Genomic DNA, 23,472 nt, shown 5'->3' with positions numbered 1-23,472 from the left:
TTATGTATTTTTGGAGACAACGGATTTTCACATATTAAAAATATGGTCGAGCATTTGGTGATTTCTAGAAAAATTAAGGTATAGGAGGCCCAAATTTACACTCTTATAGCTTAGCAGTCAAGGATATAGATTACCGAAGCCAGGCAGATTTAGGTCTTAAACCTGGCTCCACCATTTAATTGCTCTATAACCTTCAATGGTAAAAGAGGACAAATAATGGTGCCAACCTGCCAGGGTTGCTGCGAGGGTTACATGAGCTAATGCATGTAAAGCATGTGACAGCTACAAACAGAGCACCTTCATGTGGTTGGCTCAACAATGAGTTGGTAGTATTTTTAGCTATTGCTGCCTAACCCTCGTACTTCTGTTGAAGGTTAGCAGCATCCTGTGTAAGTGGTGGAGAAATGCTTGAGTGTACGGGACCTGATAAGGCTGTTGGAAGATGATTTAGTGAAATTAGGATCTGCTATACAAGACAACAAGGTCACTGTTATAGTTAATAATCCCCAATGATAAAAAAACAAAGGGAAAGAGGCACAAAGTCACAGGACACCCTTTGCACAATTAGAGCACCAATAATGTGGCCTAACTGTGTTGTTTTTATTTGGGATGGGGAAAGTGGAGAGCTCATTTTAAGCATGCTAGGGAAGGACTTATGGAAATGAACACTGTCTTTAGATCCACTGAGCATTCTATCCAATTACATTCAGAGGATGGAAGAAGCTTCTTAGAAATAATTACATTTGGCTGTAATAAGTGAATATATACAGTATAATGAATATTCATACATAATGAGGTCTGTGAGAATATAAAAAAGACAGAAGAACCTTTACCTTTTTTTTCCCCCCTAAATTGACTTGGGAGTATACATTTGAATATAGATGAATATAGAGAATCCTCTCTAGGTCAGTGTTCTGAATGGGGGGACAGTTTTGCTCTCTAGGGGATGTTTGGCAAGTGTCTGGAGACATGTTTTGATGCCATAACTTGTGATGGAGGGCGCCACTGGCATCTGGTGAGTAGAATCTAGGGATGCTGCTAAATATTCTATAATGCGTAAGACAGCCTCCACAACAAAGAATTACCTGGTCCAAATGTTAATGCCAAGGCTGAGAAACGCTGCTCTAAGCTAATAACTGTTCAGGGCCAAATGGGTTTAAAATCATCCACACACCAGGTGGATCTTGGGGAGACTCTAGAGAATGGTAGGTTTTTTTGTCAATATGGTCAACTCTTTCCAGTCTCCTGTGTTGATTCCACACTAATGAACCATAAGCTGAAGTAGTTGTATGGAGTTCATATCTTCAGGAAAAGAATAATTATAAACGCCAAGATTAGAGTTTATAAAGTACTGTGTATTACTTGACCTTCTGGAGACTTCAGCACTGAGAGTAGCTGGACTTACTATGCACAGAGGCGGGCAACCACCTATGCTGAGCCTCTGACCAACCAAGAGACCAGGGGTCTCCTGGCACATGATTTCTTAAGCAACATCAATGCCAAGAGACAAATAACATGTTAAGCATACATTTTATGCCCACAATGGCATAAAATTAAAGATAGTTCCCAAGTAAAAAGTTATAGGTATAATCTCTGGAAATTTTATTCTCTACTCCCACAGAACTGAAAATTAAGAAATATCTTTTCTTTTATAAGCACCCTTACATGAACCCTGCAGAGGCAGCTTAGAACGCTGTAGCCACAAACATGGATAATGCTCAAAGACTGAAAATGTATATAAAGGACATTACTTTTAAGCCTCTGACTCTGTACTTGGTGTCATCTTGGCGCTGCTGAAGAGACTGTCCATGAACTCTGTATTTAAAATATCTCCCATCAATTTTCTCAGAAAAATTGTGGGAATCCTGAGGAAAACAAAAACAAAAACAAAACAATGTTAAAACCGGGAGATGAAAGGAAAACCGGTACTTGATTAAGAATTAGAAAGTACTGGGGCGCCTGGGTGGCTCAGTCATTAAGTGTCTGCCTTTGGCTCAGGTCATGATCCCAGGGCCCTGGGATGGAGCCCTGCATCAGGCTCCCTGCTCAGCGGGAAGCCTGCTTCTCCCTCTCCCACTCCCCCTGCTTGTGTTCCCTCTCTCACTGTATCTCTCTCTGTCAAATAAATAAATAAAATCTTAAAAAAAAAAAAGAATTAGAAAGTACTGATAATTATAGGTGTTAGAAAGATCTGGGGGAACCATAGTTCACCAAGGAGAAAGAAGGAAATGGTTGCTCTGGATGCTACCTTAAAAATAAAAACAGGGTTACAGTTTGGTTATTTGCATTCTTTTCACAGCTAGTTCTTATGCAGTCTGAAACGACTGACACCTTGTAGCTGAAGGGAAACAGGTTCAAGTAACAGTGAGTTGCCCAAAGATGGTCATTAATGACACCATGTCACTTCTGAATGCTGCGTACTCTCTCTTGGAGTAGTGCCTGACATTAAAATACTCTGTGTTTAAAAAAACATGTTACTGTGGCGCCTGGATGGCTCAGTCGGTTAAGCATCCGACTCTTGGTTTCAGATCAGGTCATGATCTTATGGTCATGGGATCGAGCTCCATGTGGGGCAGGCTCTGTGCTCAGTGTGGAGTCTGCTCCAGATTCTCTCTCTCCCTCTCCCTCTGCCCCTCCTCCCCTTGCACATGCACGCTCTCTCTCCCTCAAAATCTTAAAAAAAAATGTTACCTTTAAAACTAAAGTCCTCTTTCATCATTAATTCTTAAACAACATTCTACCCTGTTAACTAATACATCACATAGATTTTTAAACTGAAGGATACTTCATCGGCTCTCAAAAGCACAGAAATTCAGGTAGTAAAGAAATTAAGAAAAAAATGTCATTCATTCATTCATTCATTCATTCATTTGTTCATTCTTCTTTTCCCCTTCTGTCCTTCCCTTCCTCCATTTTTTGGGGAGAGGATGGAATGTAGCAGTCATGATACCCAGTTATTTAGACATTTCTATTATGAATTAGGGAGAAATTAGAATAAAATGAGAGCAACTGATCTGCATATGTAAGAAAAATTATCTATGGGATTTAGTTCCCCAAATAGTCCCAAGGAACTTATTGAGTGTTCAAGCTGGAAGCGGTATTAGAATTCCAAAGTTCTCATTTTTATATATAAAAAGTTATAGCCCAGTGGAAGTTAAGAATGATTTGCCCAAGACTAGGCAATCTGTGACAGACTGGGCTTGTAGCCCAAAGCTATTTCCCTTCTACCATACCAAATATGTAAGGTTTAAATGTGGAATTGTAGAGTTGAACAACTTCTTTCAAAATAAGGTTAAAAAAAATGAGAGGGCCTACGACATATTTAAAGAAAAAAGGCAAGACTACCTAATAGGATGAGATTTGTATTTACTATAGTTTATACTTAGTCATATAGTATTATCAAGAAATATACATGTGAAATATATCTTCACAGAGATGCTAGTAATGCCAGTGTGAGTAGGAGCCATAGAGATAACATTGCTCAAGCTTCTCATTCTACAGATGAAGAAATACCAAGATAGTACATAATTTTGTCTGGTACATGAGCTCGGATCAGAGCTTACATCTTTGGGCTCTTGTTGACAGCATCCTGATTTTTAGAAAGTTTTAGGGGTTTGGAAAACATAAACTACATCTCATAATCTAAAGGCTTTATGCATTTATTTAAGGCCATGTCTAGCTGTTTTCACTAAGTTGGCTAAATAAGCTCTTTTTAATCATAGAGGGGACTTTAAAGTACATAGAGAGTGGGTTTCAAGATAGAGGCAGTTAAGGCAAAGAAAATGGGCTTTGTAGTTAATACATGGAACTAGATCCCAGTTCCAATCACTTTATGTACTCCAAGCTTCTGTTTCTTTGGCTGTAAGATGGGGGAAAATAATGCCCATGTGTAGGGTGTCTCTGAGGATTTGAAAATAAGTGTAATATAGGTTAGAATGTAGCTACTACCTGCTGCATAGTAGTGAATAGTTGCTAATGAGCTCCTTTCCATTTAAAGCTAAAGGTTTCAATTTTAATGACTAATAATGTAAAGTACAATTATGAACTTTGAAAAATACTCTCCCTAAAAACTTCACTATATAGGCATCTTCATATGTGTGTGCATATATAAGCTAGATAATCACTAGCCCATAGGATGAAAAAAAAAAAAACCTTTTGGTAATAGTAGAGAACTTTTAAATTGTACTTATGAATATTCTGTTCAGTGTAGACCCCTGGAGAAAAAGTGAGCTGTCACTGGAGGTTAAATTTTTTCTTTTTTCTGCTGGTATATGATAGACATCTGTTTTTCACTGGCAAATGTCACCTGTTTCCAACACCTTCTCTTGTCTGCCCTTCCTTCCCTTAGATGACTTCTGTTAGCTACAGAGAAAAAAGTGGAAGGGATATGGGTGTGACATATTGCCTGCTATCCACACTGGGTAATAGGAGGGTGAGTCAAAATTACATCTCCTTGGACACTGGTTTCATAATCCTTTGATAGGGATTTAGACTGCAAATATATAATCAAATCATGAGAAATAACTGAAACTTCAGCAAAACGTACTAGAAACACTTCGTTTTATTTGTGACAACCTAGATTTCTGGATGTGTCAGCTCAACCTTGGATCCTGTTCAATAATGTTTAGTTACTGAACTATCAAAATATTCTTAATAAAATGTGACTTTAAGATAGCATAGATCTTGAGAGCCACATCCTAACAGTGTCTCTGATAATCAATATGGCATGATCAGGCTGTACTTCCTACTCATTAGATTCTCAAGTAATATGTTAGATTTAAACAAAATCTAAATGTAACATAAGTTATATTTTAAAGCCAATGTGAAATAAGACATTCATGGTTTTCAAAGAATACTCTCACCATTGCTAGCTTCAGCCACATGGGGCCAAGGTATTGTAAATCACTACAACTGTCCATTATATATGCGTCCCTAAAGGGATATGCAAGGTATTCTCTGGCCTGAACCTTGTCTGGCAGGACTGGTGGCAGAATTATTTATTTTGCATGGCTCCTCTATGAGAACTTCAAGAAGTTACAGTAGGTAAGTCCACTGTAATTAATTTCCTTGAAAATGAAATGATTTGTGGTTAGAGTTCTATCAATAAATGGCATGGGATATAAAATCTTAAACTCTGTGGATCTGAATTCAAATATCGTAGTATAGAGATAACCTGTATACTGTCATATCTCTAAAACAAACAGTACTCTGAAAATTTGTAAAGAAGATAGTCCATAAATTAAAACTGCTTGTCAAAAAAGTTATCTATTGTCAATGTAAAGTGTAACCTCTTTTAAATCTTAGGTGTTTCTAAATTAAAGTTAAAGCTTTAGGAAGCCAAATGACCTTCTAGTGTGAGGGTAAAAGTCTCTATTTTCCTCTATTGTGGTAATATATAAGTTCCAGTATTTTCAATCCTGACTTAATGAATGTCAACAAACTCTGAAAAGATGGAGTATTAAGAGTCTCCAATGTTTTTTGGTCTTTCTTCCCTCCCTACAATCTTCTTTGCACATCAGGAAGATGTCACATGTTCTCACTCAGATAAGAATACTGAAAGAGACAAGCCAACTTTTTCTCACTCTGAAGTCTTTGAAATCTTCTAGTAAGCTCAGTTTCTCAGGCACAGACTCCAGATGGTCCAAGGCCACTCGGGTACTCTGAAAAAGAAAACAAGGAAACCAAACATTATAAAAAATTGATCAATACTCTCAGAATCCAAGTACTAAAAATCACTTGTACCATGGTTAGAAGCAGTTCAAGCTATAGATTTAGAGAGTCAAATAAGAACATACATAATTGTATTTCTAAGATAAATACATCCTTTTAAGTCAGGAGAATTATTTCCTTTCACAGAGTATATGAGATGTATTTGCAAAACTGACTCAGATATAAAAACTCTTCCTGGATAATTACATAATATGCTACGAAACTTTCTACAGGGCATTTCATACAATATTAATTTATAAACCTGCTTCAGTGAACATCAGAAATAAAGCACAAAATAATATTGAGAAACAGATGAATTTGCAGTTACTTTGCTATGGAGCATATTAGAGATCCTCACATGTTGCCATTATACAGAAAAGAGTTCTCCACAATTATTTCATTTAAAAAAGAAGAAGAGGTTCTCATAAAACTTGGGAGAAACATCTGAAATTAAATATTTGCAACAGGGACACAAAATCCCGTTGATTATAAATCAAAAACTTAGTTTTTAATTAGCTGGCCACTGACTGACACCCACCAATACAAACATTAAGAGGGAATGATCTAAACATTATTTTAAAGGCAATATGAACTAAGAAGTGGTAGAATAACGTTGAGACCAGAGACTATATCATAGGCATCTCCGCATTCTTAGTCCTGTCACAGGACCAGCACATCTCTGTATTCTTAGTCAACAGATATTAGCTTTTAAATTTAAAATGAATTGCAATTATCAATGAAATTAACCACAAACCCCATGGCTGGTGCATGGGAAGAAAGTGAAGTGCCTTGTGAGAACCTGGACATAAGTTTGCACAGTGTTGCTGAGAAGTGAGTGGCCGCCCAATATTCCATGTGCCGCTTCCCCTACATCTCCTATGTGAGTGGTTCCAAACAACACACTATATAAGTGCAAGTGACATGTCTCACTTATGAACTGAGTCAGTTAAGAGCTTATGTGTTCCTGCTTCCATCCCAGCCCCTGCCATGAGCACCTTGGAGGGCCACATGCTTCAGATGGCAGAGCTATGAGAGGAGAGCTATCGACCATATTGGACTTCATGTGAGTGAGACATCAACTTCTGTTGTGTTAAGCCATGAGATTTCAGGGTTTGCTAGTTATTTCATAATACAAATGCCTTAATTATTAAAAATAATGCCTGAGAATGACATAAACTGTAGGTTAATCAGGTGGTCAATTGGTTCTTTTTTTTTGGTGGGAGGAGGCTCCAAATTATGAGTATATGAGGATTTTTTCCTCAGAGGGAGTTCAGCTTTTCTGGAACCAGAAAGGGTTAGGAACTGGTGTTACCATCATTTGGTATACCCACTTACACTTAATCTTCCTATTTTAAATCCTCTATCTCACCCTAGTACTGCTGTCTTACAATCTAGAGCTTCTCCAGAATATACACGTATGTCTCTGCAGGGTTTGTGTTGGGGTAGGGATGGAGACAGAGAGTTGAGGGTCTAAACTCCTCCTTGCAGACATTTTCAATATACTCATTTCCACCCTCTCCTTCTATAGTAGAGTAAATGGTACATCCAATTCAAAAGCCTCCCTAAATTCTGCAGGGTGAGTGATATTTGCTTTCTGTTGGTATCCCCTTGATAGGCGCTTGCGTTTTACCTTCTCTGTTTTGAGTCATTTTACCATTTTTCTTTCAGTATTCTCCAGCTTGGGAGTTATACATGTCTTCTAGTTGTCAGTGCATAAATCAGTGTTTCTCTTTGTTCATATTCTTATTTTTCTAATGTGATTTTTGAGAGAGCAGAAACACCCTAACTTCGCCATTTTGAAACTGGAAGTCATATGTGCTGTTTCTTCAAGTTCATAAAATCTTCCTTTTCCAGTTCCATTTAAAGGATTTAGTATTTTCTTCCTTCTGCTTAACATTTATATGCTTGTTAGGATTTTTTGTTTTGTTTTGTTTGTGCTCACTTAAATGCCCATGATTCTAAATGGCTTCATTTAATTTTTTCATGTGTAGGGAAGATTCATCAAAATGACATGTTCTTAATATAGGCCCCAACATGTAGGTTTAGGAGAGCAAGTAATTTTAGCCACCATATGTGCTATATGCTTTTCAATAGTAAAATTAATAATTTCCTCAAGAATTATATTGGCCCTTTAATAAAATACAAATCCACACCATGGTGATTTTAAAACAGACTTTTTTTGCATCAGAAAAAAAATCTTCATAAACAATGATTCCAATAGATTTGTAGTTTGGAAACTTTATTTCCCTTTTGTTAATCCCATAAATTTTCTCATTCAGAAGTGACCCTCTGAACTAGGGAGAAGTATGTTAAACTCATTTTGTTCTTAAAATAAGCACGTGATTTCTTTCCCTACTGTAAAATTCAGCATGATATGCAAATATTTTTGTTTAAAATTTTCAACCAACAAGGTGACTGCATGAAGAAATTTTTTTCTTGCATATTTTCACATACTAGTTTATTTTGACTATTTGATAGTTTTTGGATGCATGCATATTCAAAATGGCTATATTTTTTAATTTTTTTATTGTTATATTAATCACCATACATCATTAGTTTTTGATGTAGTGTTCCATGATTCATTGTTTGTGCATAACACCCAGTGCAGAATGTGCCCTCTTTAATACCCATCACCAGGCTAACCCATCCCCCCACCCTCCTCCCCTCTAGAACCCTCCGTTTGTTTTTCAGAGTCCATTGTCTCTCATGGTTCGTCTCCCCCTCCGACTTACTCCCCTTCATTCTTCCCCTCCTGCTATCTTCTTCTTTTTCTTTTTTCTTAACATATGTTGCATTATTTGTTTCAGAGGTACAGATCTGTGATTCAACAGTCTTGCACAATTCACAGTGCTCACCATAGCACACACCCTCCCCAATGTCTATCACCCAGCCACCCCATCCCTCCCACCCCCCACCACTCCAGCAACACTCAGTTTGTTTCCTGAGTTTAAGAATTCCTCATATCAGTGGGCGCCTGGGTGGCTCAGATGGTTAAGCGTCTGCCTTCGGCTCAGGTCATGATCCCAGGGTCCTGGGATCGAGTCCCGCATCGGGCTCCCTGCTCCTTGGGAGCCTGCTTCTCCCTCTGCTTCTCTCTCTCTCTGCTCCTCTGTCTCTCATGAATAAATAACTAAAATCTTAAAAAAAAAAAAAGAATACTAAAGAATTCCTCATATCAGTGAGGTCATATGATACATGTCTTTCTCTGACTGACTTATTTCACTCAGCAATAACACCCTCCAGTTCCATCCACGTCGTTGCAAATGGCAAGATCTCATTCCTTTTGATGGCTGCATAATATTCCATTGTGTATATATACCACTTCTTCTTTATCCATTCATCTGTTGATGGACATCTTGGCTCTTTCCACAGTTTGGCTATTGTGGACATTGCTGTTATAAACATCGGGGTGCACGTACCCCTTATATATCCTTTTTTGAGTGAACCTTAAAAAACTCCTTGGCTCCTACTTTCTTAAGTACAGTTATTTTTCTACTCTCCTCCCCCATCCCCTACCTCTCCATTAATATCTTTAAACTTTTTCATCATCTATTTTAGTTGTGGCTTACTTTATATTCCTTTTATGTGTTGTTTCTAAGTATCTTCCTCAATATCAGAAATAGTTTCTGGTACACATGCCTTTCCCTACATCCTTACAGTCTTATCAATCAGGTAACATCAAATGTATATCTAGATATAACAGAAAGGTCCACAGGACAGAGATGACACAGTTCCTGTTCTTTAAGAGCTTTTAAATTATGGGGGCGGGGAGGGGGAGAAATTTGCATATGCAATAGATGTAAGAATTATACAAAGAAAAAATTCACTGCATTTATTTTAAAGAAATTACATATACAGATGCTGAGATTTTTAAGGCATCTGCAACAATAAGATATGAAATAATGAAGACAATGAGTCCAGGCCTGCAGGCATCTCACATCTCATAATTTCAAGATTAAGTGATATTTGGGGCAGTATATTTATTTTCTGTCATCTCTCTCTGCATGCGAGTGTGCTTAAAACCACCACTTCAGCATATAGACTTAAGAGTAGCATATTCACATTCAAACATTTTTTTTTTCTTTTAATAACGTGAGATTGTCTGAGGTTCTATGATTAGAGTCTGGTCACATTACATGTCACTTCAAGTTCACTTTTCCCCAAAAGCTAACAGTGCTAGAAAAATAGAACCATTAGCAGATGAATAATCTAAATAAGGAACCTTTGGGTTTTTAGATGCCATAAGGACCTATATAGCATGTTAGTTCCTAGGGCAAAATACCTCATGCAGAGTCAGGGAAACTTTTTAATTTTTAAGTGGTTAATTATTTCTGCCTTACACAGTCTAACGCTTTAAAGGGCATGGACAAATCCCTACTACTAGAATTAAGGGAATAATTTCTCCAGTTTATTCAGTAATGGCACCAGCAAATGACAGGTGCTTAACCTGTCTTTAATTTTCTTAGGTCAATTTTCTAGAAGAACTAAATGAGACATTCACAAAAGGGTTTAAAGACGATTTCTCTTTTGAAAATATTGTAAGATACTAACTTTCATATCAAAATTGAAAACAAAGAAAAATTCACAATTAAGAATCCATTTAATAAAGGACCAATACTTTATGTAGAATACTTGGTTTATCTCAGAGGCTTAAGGAGCTGAACTTCCCCTGAGCTAAGAGCAGTGGCAAAGCAAATGATCACATTACTCCTAATTCTGTTTAGTAGGATGATGAAAGACTGAACCATAAAAATGTAACTCAATTTTGAATATACTTCTTAATCCTCACACCATCGTATGCTCAAATACTATTGTTATTCCCATTATACAGATGAAGCAACTGAGAACCAAAGTGTAACTAACCTTGTCAGTCATGCGGTGGCAAATCTGGGATACAAATCTAAGCAGAATGCAGATATGGCAGTGTTCTTAGTATAGAAACACTTTCATGGTAAAGCCCCAGAAGCTGTAACACTGCTCGATGTAAATTCCTCATCCCTCTCTAGCTATCAAGTTTCGGCATCTAGAACTTTGGAGATATGTCCCTGATGGGCTTATTTATGGAAGAGAAGTTTCAACACACATGCAGGAAGAGGTTCATCTGGTCAGTGCTGAAGAGTCTGTGCTCAAGATCACGCATCCAAGCACATGCAAGCACAGGAGGGCTCAGGATTTTCTTTCTTTTGACTTGAGGAAGTTAGGTATGAGATTCAGTTTTATGATACTCACTAACACACCCTTTTTTTTGGTAACATTTTGCAATAGCATAGCACACTATCTGGCCACAAGAGGTGCTTCAGTAAATGTTGGCTGTTAGAGACAAAGGCAGAGTTACCACTCTCTGATCAACCCACCGGTTCTTGGCTTCTTTATTAAAAACTGAGAAGCGAAAGTTTGCAGTTTCATTTATTTTCTCTAGACTAAGGCAAGATCAAGTGGTAGAAACAACAGTGAAATTCAGAAATCGTGTCCATTCGGCTCTGTGGCATTTGCCACAGGGAGGTTTAGCTATCAATCTGTCCAAGAGGGCAAAGAATAAGCTGGCAATTTTACTATTCCCAAATCTTCAACACACACCAAACTGCCATGTAGTTAAGCAGTTGGTATTAGTCAACGGTCTATTTTTCCTTAGTTGTTCCTTTGTTTCGGACTACAGGGAAACTGAATAATGAATGTAGTATGACAACATAAATAGCAGCAATTAGGAACTAGAAAGGGGCTTTACTGCAGTTGTTAGTTTCCTGTCTCCTGTAGAGAAAGCTTAAAGAAACAGATTTAACCGTGGGTATACTTTGGTAAATATCCTTCTCTTTGTAAAAATGCACATGTGTTTTATTTTCTTCGGAACATATAACAACTACCATTTTCTGAGAAAGCTATTGCGATCATACATTTTGAGGTTTAGATGATAAATAAATTAAAGATGCTATATTTTTATTTTAAAAATAAGTGTGTGCATTTTTGGCACTATACAGATGTTAAATAAACAAGGTTATGAAGCAGTTTATTTGGGTTCAAAAATGCAATTCTATTTCATTTGGAAAGAGATCCACTGCAAAACTTTCTTGACAAATGGCTGAAAGGTGGTAAGAAGACCTGAGTAAACAAATTTCAAGGGGAGGAAGGGTGAAATCATAAAAAGGACAGATTGTCTGTCTTTTTACTTGTGGGGACTCTATCCAGCATAGCTGTATCAGCTTCATAGGGCCCTCTTTTGATCCAAACTGTATCAGGCACTCATTGAAACCAAATGGAACAGTCGCAGAGAATAGGCTGGCAAGTCATTTTGTGGATGTACATCCTTCAAAGGGCCTTAGTGCTTGGAGTTGTGTGGATTTCTCAGAATACCAGAAGAGTCCTCTATTCCTAGATTGGGTACTTTAAAAGAGTTCTAAAAATCAGACACCCACTTAGATACAAGTGTTTATGTGTATCTTGGAGTAGAGGGTAAATAAGGCTTGTTACATATAAACACCAGTTCATGTGGCAATATGACACCAGTGACTATATTTGAGCTAAAATCTAGAAGAATTTTTGTCAACAACAAATTCCATGTCTTCATATAACACCATTCTAGTCACAAGTAGTAGAAGAGCTCCCTTAAAAAGTACCCATCTATAAAATTTGAGAACAGGTGGCATATCTTCATTGAAAAACTTGAATAAAGAAGGCTTTCTAGATCTTTTCCAACTCTCATTCACAATAATATTTTTAAGTGCACTATATGAAACTTACAGAATTTGCTATTCCAGATTACTGCTTATTTTTAGACATGACCAAATTATAAGTCAGAGTCAACCCATGATCTTATTTTAGATTAATTGGGGGAGTTTTTTGAATAATACGAAGAATGAGTTGAAGGGAAGACAGAAGGAATAAACAAACGTATCTCTTCCCCTTAAGATTCTTGAGATTCCCTTTCCATCTTTTTCTTGCCACTCCCTGATGTGAGGGAAGACTCACATATGAAGACAAGGGAAGACTAGTTTAATGTTCTCTGTATGCCCTTACCAGTGGTCTACAGGCAGGAGGGTCTTGAGATCCATAATCTGATTTCTATGACATCACTTTATTTCTTAAAATTGAAAATAAAAATTATTCCCAAGGCAAAGAATTCTAAGAACATTTGCCTCCAAGATGTGATTGCATGTTAACCAGGGGCAAACAGTACATGCAAAGACTTCCTGGAAGAGATGGAGTTTAGCCATTTCTGCTACGGTGGCAGGTAAAGAGACCATGTTTCTCATTTATTGGTCCCAGACACATGCTTCATGCCGGCAGATGAAGAACAGTGGTGAGGTGGAAGGCAGGCTGAACCGGAAATCGGCATACCTGATTTGTGGATATGCATAGTTCCAGTAATATTAATTGTGTTCTGTAGTTTGGGGAATATCACTTTTCCCGGCCTTTCTAAGCTTCAGTCTTTTAGTTGCAAAATGGGGATAAACAGTGATGGTCTTTATTATCTCATACCCACAGGGCAGCTATTTTTATTAAGTAAGAGAGTGAATCTAAAAGTGCAGTGAAAGTTGTCAAATACTTTCCAAGCAGCAGGTATTTTAAAAAGGCTGATTCTGTGAGGTACTGTCAACTCTGGTAATTCTCAAATGCAGAAGAGGAGGTGAGTGACACTCTAAAATTACAGCTAATAAAAATTTGTCAGAGTTTGATGCAGAAACAAGGCAAACTTAATTAACTATATCCAATATTTAGAAATACATTTGCTGTTCTATAGACATTATCCAAAAGACAAAAGTAATAGGAGTGTAATGGCACATAAATACTTTTATACATACTGTGCCCTCAGTGGAGAACGTTCCCTCCTGTTTCCTTATCTGGTTAAAACTTTTCCCCCCAACATTACGAGCACTTTCAAGCATACTGGAAATCTGAAAGAAATTTACAGAGATCACCCATATACTCACCATCTAGATTCTACTATTAACATTTCATTATATTTATCACATATTAATCCATCTATCTATCCCTATGTGTATCCACTAACCCAACTTATTTTTTGGATGTCTTACAAAGTAAATTATATACATTAGTACACTTTCCCCTGTAGACTTCAGCATGCATATCATTAGCTCCACTTGGATTTTTAATTTTTAAATGTAAAATTTATGTTCAATGAAATGCACAAATCTTAAGTAAACTGGTTAAATTTTATTATCTTTTATCACTTCCTTAGGGAACCTCCCCTGCCTTCACTGATCCCATCAAACAAGCTCTCCACTGTGCCCTGAGCCTTTCCTTTGCAACACTTACCAGAATATTTATTTTTGTGATTATTTGATTAACGGTCATGTTGATGCTGGGAAATAAGCATCACAAGGGTAGGACATATCTGTCTTCACTCGCCACCGTACCCCCAGCACTCCACCCCGTACTTCCATAGAGGTGGTATTCAATAACTACTTCCTGAATGAATGAATGAATGAATGAATGAATGGGTCTTATTCAGTGATGGAAAGGTTCTCATTCATTTATTCAATCTGCAAACATTTAGTGAATGCCTCCTCTATATCAGACACTGTTCTTCTAGAGTTAGCTGAGGGAGCACACAACAAGATGAGGCCAAAGATGCCCCTGGAGCAAGATCTTAAGAGGGCCTTTTTGGCCACAGTAAAGTTTTTTATATTTAATTCTGAGTGAGATCAAAGGTCTTCAGAGGACTTTGAGCAGAGGAGGGATATGCTCTTATTTACAGCCCAAAGTAAACCCTCTGATGTTGTTTTCAGATCGCTAGTCTCCTACCCCCACGCAGGAGAACTCCTGGAGTCTGGGGAACTGAGAGAAGGCAAGACAGACATCTCATTCCCAGGTTAGACTCCTGCTGAGCAGCAGAAACTCTGAGACCCAACCTCATGGGCACCATCTGGGTGGAGCTCCATGAAAAATATACTGAGAGAATGTACCGAATCCCTAGATAGTGACTGGTGCCATATCAAAAGCCCTTGATTTACCCAAAGACATACTTTCTGACTGTAAGCATCTGAAAATGTCCTAAATGTCCACCAAATGGTTTCTCTAATAATGTTAGATTATTTACATTAATCAGATAACATTTTTATTGTGGTAGTCTTCTGGGGTGAGGCAGCAAGATACAGTGGAAAAAAAATCACTGATTAGAAACCAGGAGATACAAGGTTCCATCTCAGCTTTGCCATAACCAGTTGCATGAACCGGAAAATTATTTAACCCATGGGCTTCAGTTTCCCAATCAGGAAAATGGAAAAGTAGGATCTAAAAATCTCTAAGAGACCTTCTGGCTGTAGCTTTAATCACTGTGGCTTTAACTTCTTTTCCACAGTAGGTTGGGGGTCTGATTTTTAAGCTTAAGAGGTTGGAAAGAATGTGAAAAATGGTTTTATAAAGAGAAAGTAAAATAAGGAGAAAATCACATATGGGATTTTAGGAGTTAATACATACCCAAGAATACCTGTGGGGTGGAAAAACCTTCACTGCTTTATAGCAGAAAGCAAAGTTCATGATTACATAAGAAAAACAGGAAGACATTTTGATCTTCTTGGGTGTTTGCCCCATTAAAAAACTCCAGATATTTACCATTTTGTATTTTTATAACAGATACTTCCAAAAGCAGGCAAACAACTGCTTTTCATTTTTTTTCACTTTATAACTGCCCTTAAATATATATATATATTTTTTATCCCTTCATCTAAATACTGCTAATCAGCTTCCAGTTCTATTATCATGAATGTTACTCCATACTTCTGCTTCTGTCCAATCATGACTTTGCACATGAAGCCCTTCTGTCTGATGTTCTCCACACACTGCTTAAATTAGCTCACGGATTCTCCTCCAAGACTTGGCTTGGTCGCTACCTTCTCTAACATGTCAGTTAAAAGTGTGGGCTCTTGAGCTGGTCGGCCTGATCTGAAATCCTGGTTTAGTCACCTGCTAGCTATATGTCTCCAGGGAAGTTCCCAGATCCCTCTGCACGGGAACTCAGTACCCTCATTTATAAATAGGAATGATAATAATACTCACAGTGTAGAATTATTGTAAGGACCAAATATATTGGTGCATGTAAAGTATTTAGAGCAGGGAGGGACACTAGTAAGCACTCAGTAAGCACTAGCTATTGTTAAAACGGTAATCCTAGTTATTATTCTGTGAAAGGCTCCCCTAAAGTCTGGGTTAGGTGCCTATCCTCAGTGCTTCCTATGCACACATGTCTCCTGTCCTGTGTCTGATCATGTCCTGTGTGCTTACTTGTCCCTTTTAGTAGACAGCAAATGCCTTAAAGGCAGGACTGTATTTTTCCCTATATTTCTAGTGCTAAGTACCTAGCATCACACACAATAGATTTTAGTTTTATGGGGGGAAAAAAAACCCTCCTCAACACAAAGATCAATAAAGGCACAATTAGAACTCAGAAATGTTGTGGAAAGAAAAATACACTACAGATTATTTTTTAAAGGTAGAATTGAAAAGGCAACTTTTTGAGGTAAAGAGAATGTTTCTAAACAAACTCAAAATTAAAGGAATAACAACAAAAAACAGAACTGGAAGAAAGATGAGGGACCGTAAAGTTGAGTTAAAAGGTGTAGACAAGGGTTAGAAACAGGAAGATGAGAAATAAGATCCTCTAGTGGACCTATGAAGCTGGAGCAGGAAGCTTGGGTTGGGGAGAGCACCGTCTTCCTGTGGACGAACTGGCAGGGGGCTTAGCCACACCAGGCTGTGATGGGGACACCCGACCCAGGGCAGATACTGAGAAATGCTAATCATTTCCCTGAATACTGCAAAGCCCTCATCCCAAGGCCTCAAGACACGCTAATGCAGGCAATCACGGTTGTCTCTTCTGTATTTAACATGGAACAGAGGGTCCTGATATAGAACACTGATAAGGAATGATAATTGTTCTGGTTGATGTAGGGTCCAGGCTAATTTACTTAAAAGCACCTTGGTGAGGTGAATATAATTAATCTTCTCTGTTTTCAAAATAAAGGGTTATTTTCTTTTTAAGAGATGTCCTGGGTTTTCAAAGAGAATGACAAAACAAATTAATCATTTTCTATTACTCCACACACAGCACTTGGATTTTGAAAGAGCATGTGAACAGTTAATCCCCTATATGGATGAGTTTCTGGTGACAGGCAGATCAGATCTAAATAGAAATCAGGCAAGGTATTTTATTTTTATCATTGTGGCTTTGAGACTTAATTCAAAAATAACCGAGATCAACCCTGCCTATACTTTTAAAGTTTGCTTTCATAATTAATCCTTTTTTCAACACTTAGAAACACTCTTTTGGATCTTGTATAAAGCATTCCCCTGGCCGACTGCTGCCAAAGCAGACAGAAGCAGAGACTATCTAGAATATTTTAAAACCATTGAAAATTCAACTGAACTATCTCGTAAGGAATCCCAACTGCCAGGCCATACTTAGTTCAAAGTACCAATAATCTGACATTAGAGCAATGCATTTTGGCAGATAGCTTACCTAAACAACTAATGTTAAAGGTTAACTTTAAGTATGTTTGAGATGCTCGGTTAAGCAATGTCTTGAATGGTGAACAGAGGGCAAGAGGGCATAGGTGGAGTATATGTGAGCAAAAATATGTATTTTTAACTAAAAACAATCCATTTCTAAATTTTCTGCCATTGGCTGAGAAAGATGGACTACCAAAGCCAGTGGGCATGAAACAGCTGACAATAGGATTTGGTGAGCCAATTCCTCTGACATTTGCCACAATCAATTGTTTTCCTGAAACTTAAATTGCTAGAAATTTTTTTTTTCCCCAAATGAAAGCCATGCATTCATTTAACTGGACAACAATGAAGCTTTGTGGCCTCGTGGTTAGTGTGAAAAGGAGTTGGTCTTGCCAAAACAATTTGAAATTTTGAACTTAGCCCCCCCCCCCCCCGCCCCACTTCATTTTAATATACTCAACTAAAAGGAACAAGTTCTGCAGCCTCTACTGGACACATTTAAAAAAACAAAAAAAAACAGAAGTGGCCAAAACCACATGGCTTTGGACATTTAAAGTATGCTATGAAAACTCAAGAGAACATGCAAGACTCTGGAAATTGTGCAGGATTTCACAGCATTTACTATACAGAAACTAGATGAAACATCAATCTTCCCTCTATGCAACAAGAATTACTAAGCACTTACTATGTGCAAATCAAACTATATAACATCACTACATCAGACTTCATTCTGCTAAAGCTGCCCAGATTTAGTTCAAACATATTCTTTTGGTTCCTGAATGAAAACAAGTTATTAGGGCAATAGAGAGAAATATGTATCCTGATTGCACTGTAATGTTTCATTAACTGACTTTTTTCACCATTAGACTGGGAAATTTTAAGTATAGTGACTAAACCTTACTGTTCTTTGGATCGATGGTGTTAATACATAACAGCTACTCAAAAAATACTTCCTGAAGGTGGTGCTATAGTGGCTTCTCAGCCATCGGGTGACTACACACATGCAACGATATTTTTAAAATATGCTAATTAAAAGATAATTTATATTCAATTTGGGAATGATCTCATATGCTCTCCAGTGAATATGGGTGTGCCAGGAGTTCTGGGATACACTCTAAAAGAAATAATGGAGTTGCAGCAATAAATCGTATTATGTGAAAAAAGTATTCAGCTTTTTCTTTGCGGATTCTTGCTCTCTACATTTTCTTGGGATAATACTAGGACAAGGTACCCTTGAGAAGTACCAGTCAAAGGACAAAATCTGAAATATTTTATATTGCTTTACACTGCCTTTACCCCCCCACCCCCATCATCAACTTTAGTTGGAGGCCAAAGGTGAGGGGCTTATTCTATATTATTTCTAAGATGGTCCAGACAGATACATATCACAGAGTCATGCAAAACACTACTTTAAATATAATAAACATGCTCTCTCTCTCTTAAACTTAGAGGGAATCCAGTGATTCAAAGGAACTTTCTAGAGATGCAAACAAGATACCTATTGATAATGAATCTGGGTCTATCAAATCTACTGTAAGTCATTTGAAGTCAGTTGCAATTTGCACCCTGTGGGAACCATAGGAGATTCATTTGTAACAAAAACAAACAAACAAACAAACAAAAAGAAGGGAATACAGAATGGAACTTTGCTCCCAGATCCTGGAGCACAACAATGTACTTCTGCTTAATCTTTAGTGCCTCAGAAAAATTAGTCATCACCATTTACTCTGGTCCAATGTGTGAAGTTTAAAAAAAAATATTTTAGTTATGTGATAAATAATTTAGAGAATGATAGTAAAGAATAACTGTTAGAAATTTTAGTAAGAATTTAGGCATATTATATATTCCCTGGTTTTAAAGGTACGAATGCAAATGACTTCTGATGAACTATCATTCACAATTCTGGAAAATATCCACTTATAAATATTGATTTCAGATTTCAAATATATTTCTAATGAGTCCTAGTTTACCATTACTTCTGGCTCATTATTCTTGCACTTGCATCTTCAAAACACAATACTTGCAAAAATATGACAACTCTTAACTGTCTTAAATTGATAAAGCTATCTTTTCACTACATAACTGTAAATTTTTCATTTTTTAGATTTATAAGCATCAACTAGAATGGTCAATCCAATAAAAAATTTTCTGTATCATCTTCTCCTTCTAATTGCATTTTTATACAACCTGCTTTCAACATTTGCCCACTTATGAACCATATAAAAAATTTTGGTGAACAAACATTAGTTGAAAGAGTATTGAATACATTCTTTTAGCAAAATGGGCTGGTCCAGGTTCTTGTTGCAAAATATTGCATGATGAAGTCCTTCTTGTTGAATAACTAACTGGATGAGACTATCTTATTTCCTTTTGTCCTTAGAAATACATTGCTCATTCATCGATTCTTCAGTTTGCAAAATTCATCGAGAATATTAACATTTGAAGACTCAATCTGATTTTTTGCTTATACAATCAATTTCACCATCTTCATTAGTTTCTAGAGTGCCACTGTCTGTCTCTTTATATTCATCTTCTGATTCATCTAATAACTGTGAAATGTATTCCTCTGTCAGTTTCCTTCTCTTTGTTATTATGGAAGAAAATGAGAAATTCTGAATTCTCAACCTCCATTCAGTAAAAGTAATAATAATGAAAAACACTACCAAGCTTCTTCTTGAAAGGTAATAGAACACTTGGGAGGTACTTCTCCATGACACTGCTACATGTCTTGGGATAGCTGTTATCCTAGAATAGCTTTTCAAGGATGTTTGTATAGCAAACTGAGACAGTGTCTCCCTCTGGTACAAAGGTTGGGTAAGATTTCTTGTAGCTCTTTTTATAAGACTGGGGGTTGCATAACCTCAGGGTTCCTCAGCTATAACACAAATTCACTTCATGTGCCACAACCATCTAGACCCATGTCCATTGCCCCTATGGGACCTGAGAAGCAAAGGGAAGACAAACACGTATGTAGTTCATTGGGCCTGCTGTGCCGTGAATAATAAAGTCTTTTGTCTTGTGTCCTCTTCCAGCATCCATCAAGTGTGTCAGGATAACCTGGTGAAGTGCATGTAGGGTAAAATCTCTTCATTTCTTGATAGACTTTGGACAACACAGTAAGAAGACTGAAATATTATGTAATAGTAATGACTTAGTTCACTTATTGCAAATCCTTCTGTGTGATTCCATTATTCCTCCACTTCATACTATTTTAGTTTTTCCTAGCATAGTCGGGAACAATTGATGAATAACAATAAAATAATTCCTAGGATGGTGAAACAGGAAAATGTTTCAAGAAAATAAGTTCACCAAGATCCATTATGTATATTGGATTTACATGGTACAATAGACCCATGTGGTATTTGCGAGACAGAATCAGTTTTTTCTCTTTTAAAAGGGAGGGAAATTTCTCTTTATTCTTTGGAAGATATTTTAAAAAGAATAACGGTAAAAACGATGACCAAAAAAAAAAAAAAAATCAATCCTAACCAAAAAGAATGGAAAGACCAAGACTGGGTCCAACTGGTATAGTGACGATTAAATCACCCTTTTAAAGCTCTCCACCTTTTATCATCACCTCTCAGACTCCTCTTTATCCATTTAGTGCCAAATTTCTCTTCCCTTGGAGCCTTCCTAAACTGTTCCTGGGCGGGGGCGGGGGGTGGTGGGTGGCTAATAGAAAGTCTGACAATTCATGAAGCACGTGTATGGCACTGCCTTGTGAGAAGACTTGCTTCCCCCTCAGTCTTGCACATGGACCATCCATCTGGTTGTCACATGTTGAATGGAGAAATGGCTGAAAGGTAACGAGCGTGATACTACCAAGAGGATCAACACAAAGGTAGTACGAGGAGAAAGAAGAAATGAGGAAGGCAGGTAATAATCATAACCTTAGTCACTATGCCAAAAGCAACTGGATTAAATAGACAATATTCCCAACATACTGATGTACAAACAACTTATTTGTTTTGAACTGTTCATACAGTTTCCAAAAGTGTTGTTTTTGTAAACTGCCTGGTCTGTTAAAATTTGTTAAAATCAGAGAATCAGTCATTTGGCAAATTCATGATTGGATAAATTTGCCCTTGAAGTTAGGCCTCGCAAATTTAAATTTTAGTAAGATGCTTGAAAAATTAAGGAAAACAGTGTCTGAGAGAGAATCTTACAACTGTTTTGGTAGATTAGAAAGAAGAAATACTAGAGACAGAATACATGATACTAGCAGTCAAAAAGGCATGAAATTAATTCAGTGGAAATGAATAGGACTAAATCCAATAGACATGAAGGCAGAATAGCACTAGGCCCTAGGGGATGGACCATAAGGCATATTCTTAAAGGGCAGGTTGACGATGGCCAAAATCAGTGATTCTCAACCATAATTGCACATTAGAATCATCTGGAGGAGCTTTAAAAAAGACTGGGTCTTACCCCAGGTCAACCAAATCTGGAGGCTGAACTAAAATTATTAGGATTATTAGTAAGATCCATAAATCTGTATGTCTCAGAGCCAACATTGGAAACGAGTGAATTAAATTTTGGAGGGAAACTTCAGATAACAGAGTGTGACACATAACCTGTGTGGTGAAACACAGACCAAAATTCAAATGTCCTGATCAACGAGCCCAAACTTTCTAGTTCATACTGCTTCTGTGACTGGTAAAGGTAAATGCACACATAAGGGAGGAGTATTTTTAAAAATTAGGAAAGGATTTTCCCATCCATTTATCTCATTTGCTCTTCTCTGCAAAACCGTGAGACAAGCAGGACAAGCACTAAGCTCATTTTATGGATAACAGAAAAATTAGGCTCGGAGAAGTTTAGAGATTTGCCACTGGCCAAAGAGCCACGGTTCACAACCATATCTTCTAACTCCCAATCTACCAAATCGTAATCAGTCTCTAAGAAATTTGGAGGTCACCTGCCTTTTGTCTTTCCCTCTCACTCAACTGAGAACAAATACACTCTTCTCCAAGACTAAACAAATGTCTAATGAGGAGCTTTGACGTATTAGAGCACAAAACAAGTTCTGAGTTAGAAATGATAGAGAAATGCAAATGATGAAGACAGGAAGTTCTCTGAAAAAATGTAAAGGGAGTCCTTCAGACTCCAGGTGTTTTGTCAGGGAGTCTATACTTAATGTGTCGTAGACAATCTGGTTAATGTCTGATGACAATGAAACAAACAAGCCAAGGATGTGTTTTACTGGCCTTTGCTGTGGATAGGTAGAGAGGGAGATGATAGTCGCGAAAAACACTGAAAAAGACCCAGAAAACCATTTATGTAATACCAGCTATGCAAAATAATTAGGAACAGAGTCTGAAGAGAATAATGAGGGAAGGGCTATTTTGATGGTTTGGCCTTTTACTGTTTGATGTTCAAATATAATATAATTGGGGGCAATGATAGGTTGAAATCATTTACTAATGTTAAATAATTAACATAAGACCACTTTGGATATTTATATTAATAGTGCTAATAGTGACAATTTTATGCTCTCTCCAGCCTTTCATCTGAGATCAAAGTTTATTAAAAGCCCTAAACAAACTTTATAAACACTTGTGTAAGTAGAATTAGAGTTGGTATGCAGATGCATAAAGTAAAACAGATCAACTGAAGCATTTAGTATCACTGAGCAAGCTCAAGACAGAACTAGTAATATAACCTAGGGGCATGCCAACTCTTTTCTTCAAAATTCAAACAGCAGAAAACTAGTTTAAAGTTGCTTTATAAAACTTTATTGATCAATACGTGGAAGGCATATTCCGACAACCCTACATATGGTCCATGAATGTCAATGTCCTATTTATAAGTCCACTTCTGGCCCTGCTCAAGGTAAATACAGGATCTGGCTATTGATTTCCTTCCTCTTTACTTTGCACATTCACCAGACCCTTTAAAGTGTTCCTTACTCATGTCTTCATTGCTCTTACCAGGCACAAGAGGAGCATGTGGAATGGAAAGAACACTGTGTCACTAATCAGGCCACTTGAATTCTAGCCCTAGTTTTGCCACACTTGGCAATTCATAAACTCCTTTGGCCACTTCTCCTCTGTAGGGTGAAGGGTTTTGAAAAGGATCTCTAAGACTCCTTCCAGCTGTCATGTTATCTAAAATGTGAGACTCATGGCAGCAGGGACCTAACCTGCTATACACTGAGGGATGTAACCATGGTAGAGATTCAACAAGCACCTGTTATATAATATTATATGATTAAATCAGGTACACTGTTTGATAGCAACTATTCGTAAGTCAGAAATTTTGAAGACCAGAATTTTTAATTCCTCCTAGACTAGACCAGAG

At 37.3% G+C, this 23,472-nt stretch overlaps 1 protein-coding gene across 9 annotated transcripts in view; it reads right to left on the bottom strand.

The window, feature by feature from the left end:
* CEP128 (centrosomal protein 128) overlaps positions 1-23,472 on the bottom strand; it is a 393,596-nt gene that overhangs the window by 18,264 nt on the left and 351,860 nt on the right. For 3 of the 9 annotated variants that reach the window (XM_027572708.2, XM_027572710.2, XM_027572709.2), the window contains 3 exons: positions 13,506-13,598; positions 5,583-5,660; positions 1,752-1,865 (listed from right to left, as the gene is read on the bottom strand). In XM_027572708.2, the coding sequence (XP_027428509.2) occupies positions 1,752-1,865; positions 5,583-5,660; positions 13,506-13,598 (285 nt within the window). Of the gene's footprint in view, positions 1-1,751; positions 1,866-5,582; positions 5,661-13,505; positions 13,599-23,472 lie in introns of those variants that run through there. The other 6 variants (XM_027572711.2, XM_027572712.2, XR_003516054.2 and 3 more) reach the window with 4 other exon arrangements.

This window comes from Zalophus californianus, chromosome 6 (assembly GCF_009762305.2).
Source record: "Zalophus californianus isolate mZalCal1 chromosome 6, mZalCal1.pri.v2, whole genome shotgun sequence".
NCBI lineage: Eukaryota > Metazoa > Chordata > Mammalia > Carnivora > Otariidae > Zalophus > Zalophus californianus.
Note: the sequence above shows the minus strand (reverse complement) of the source record. Positions and strands in the feature narration are given on the sequence as shown.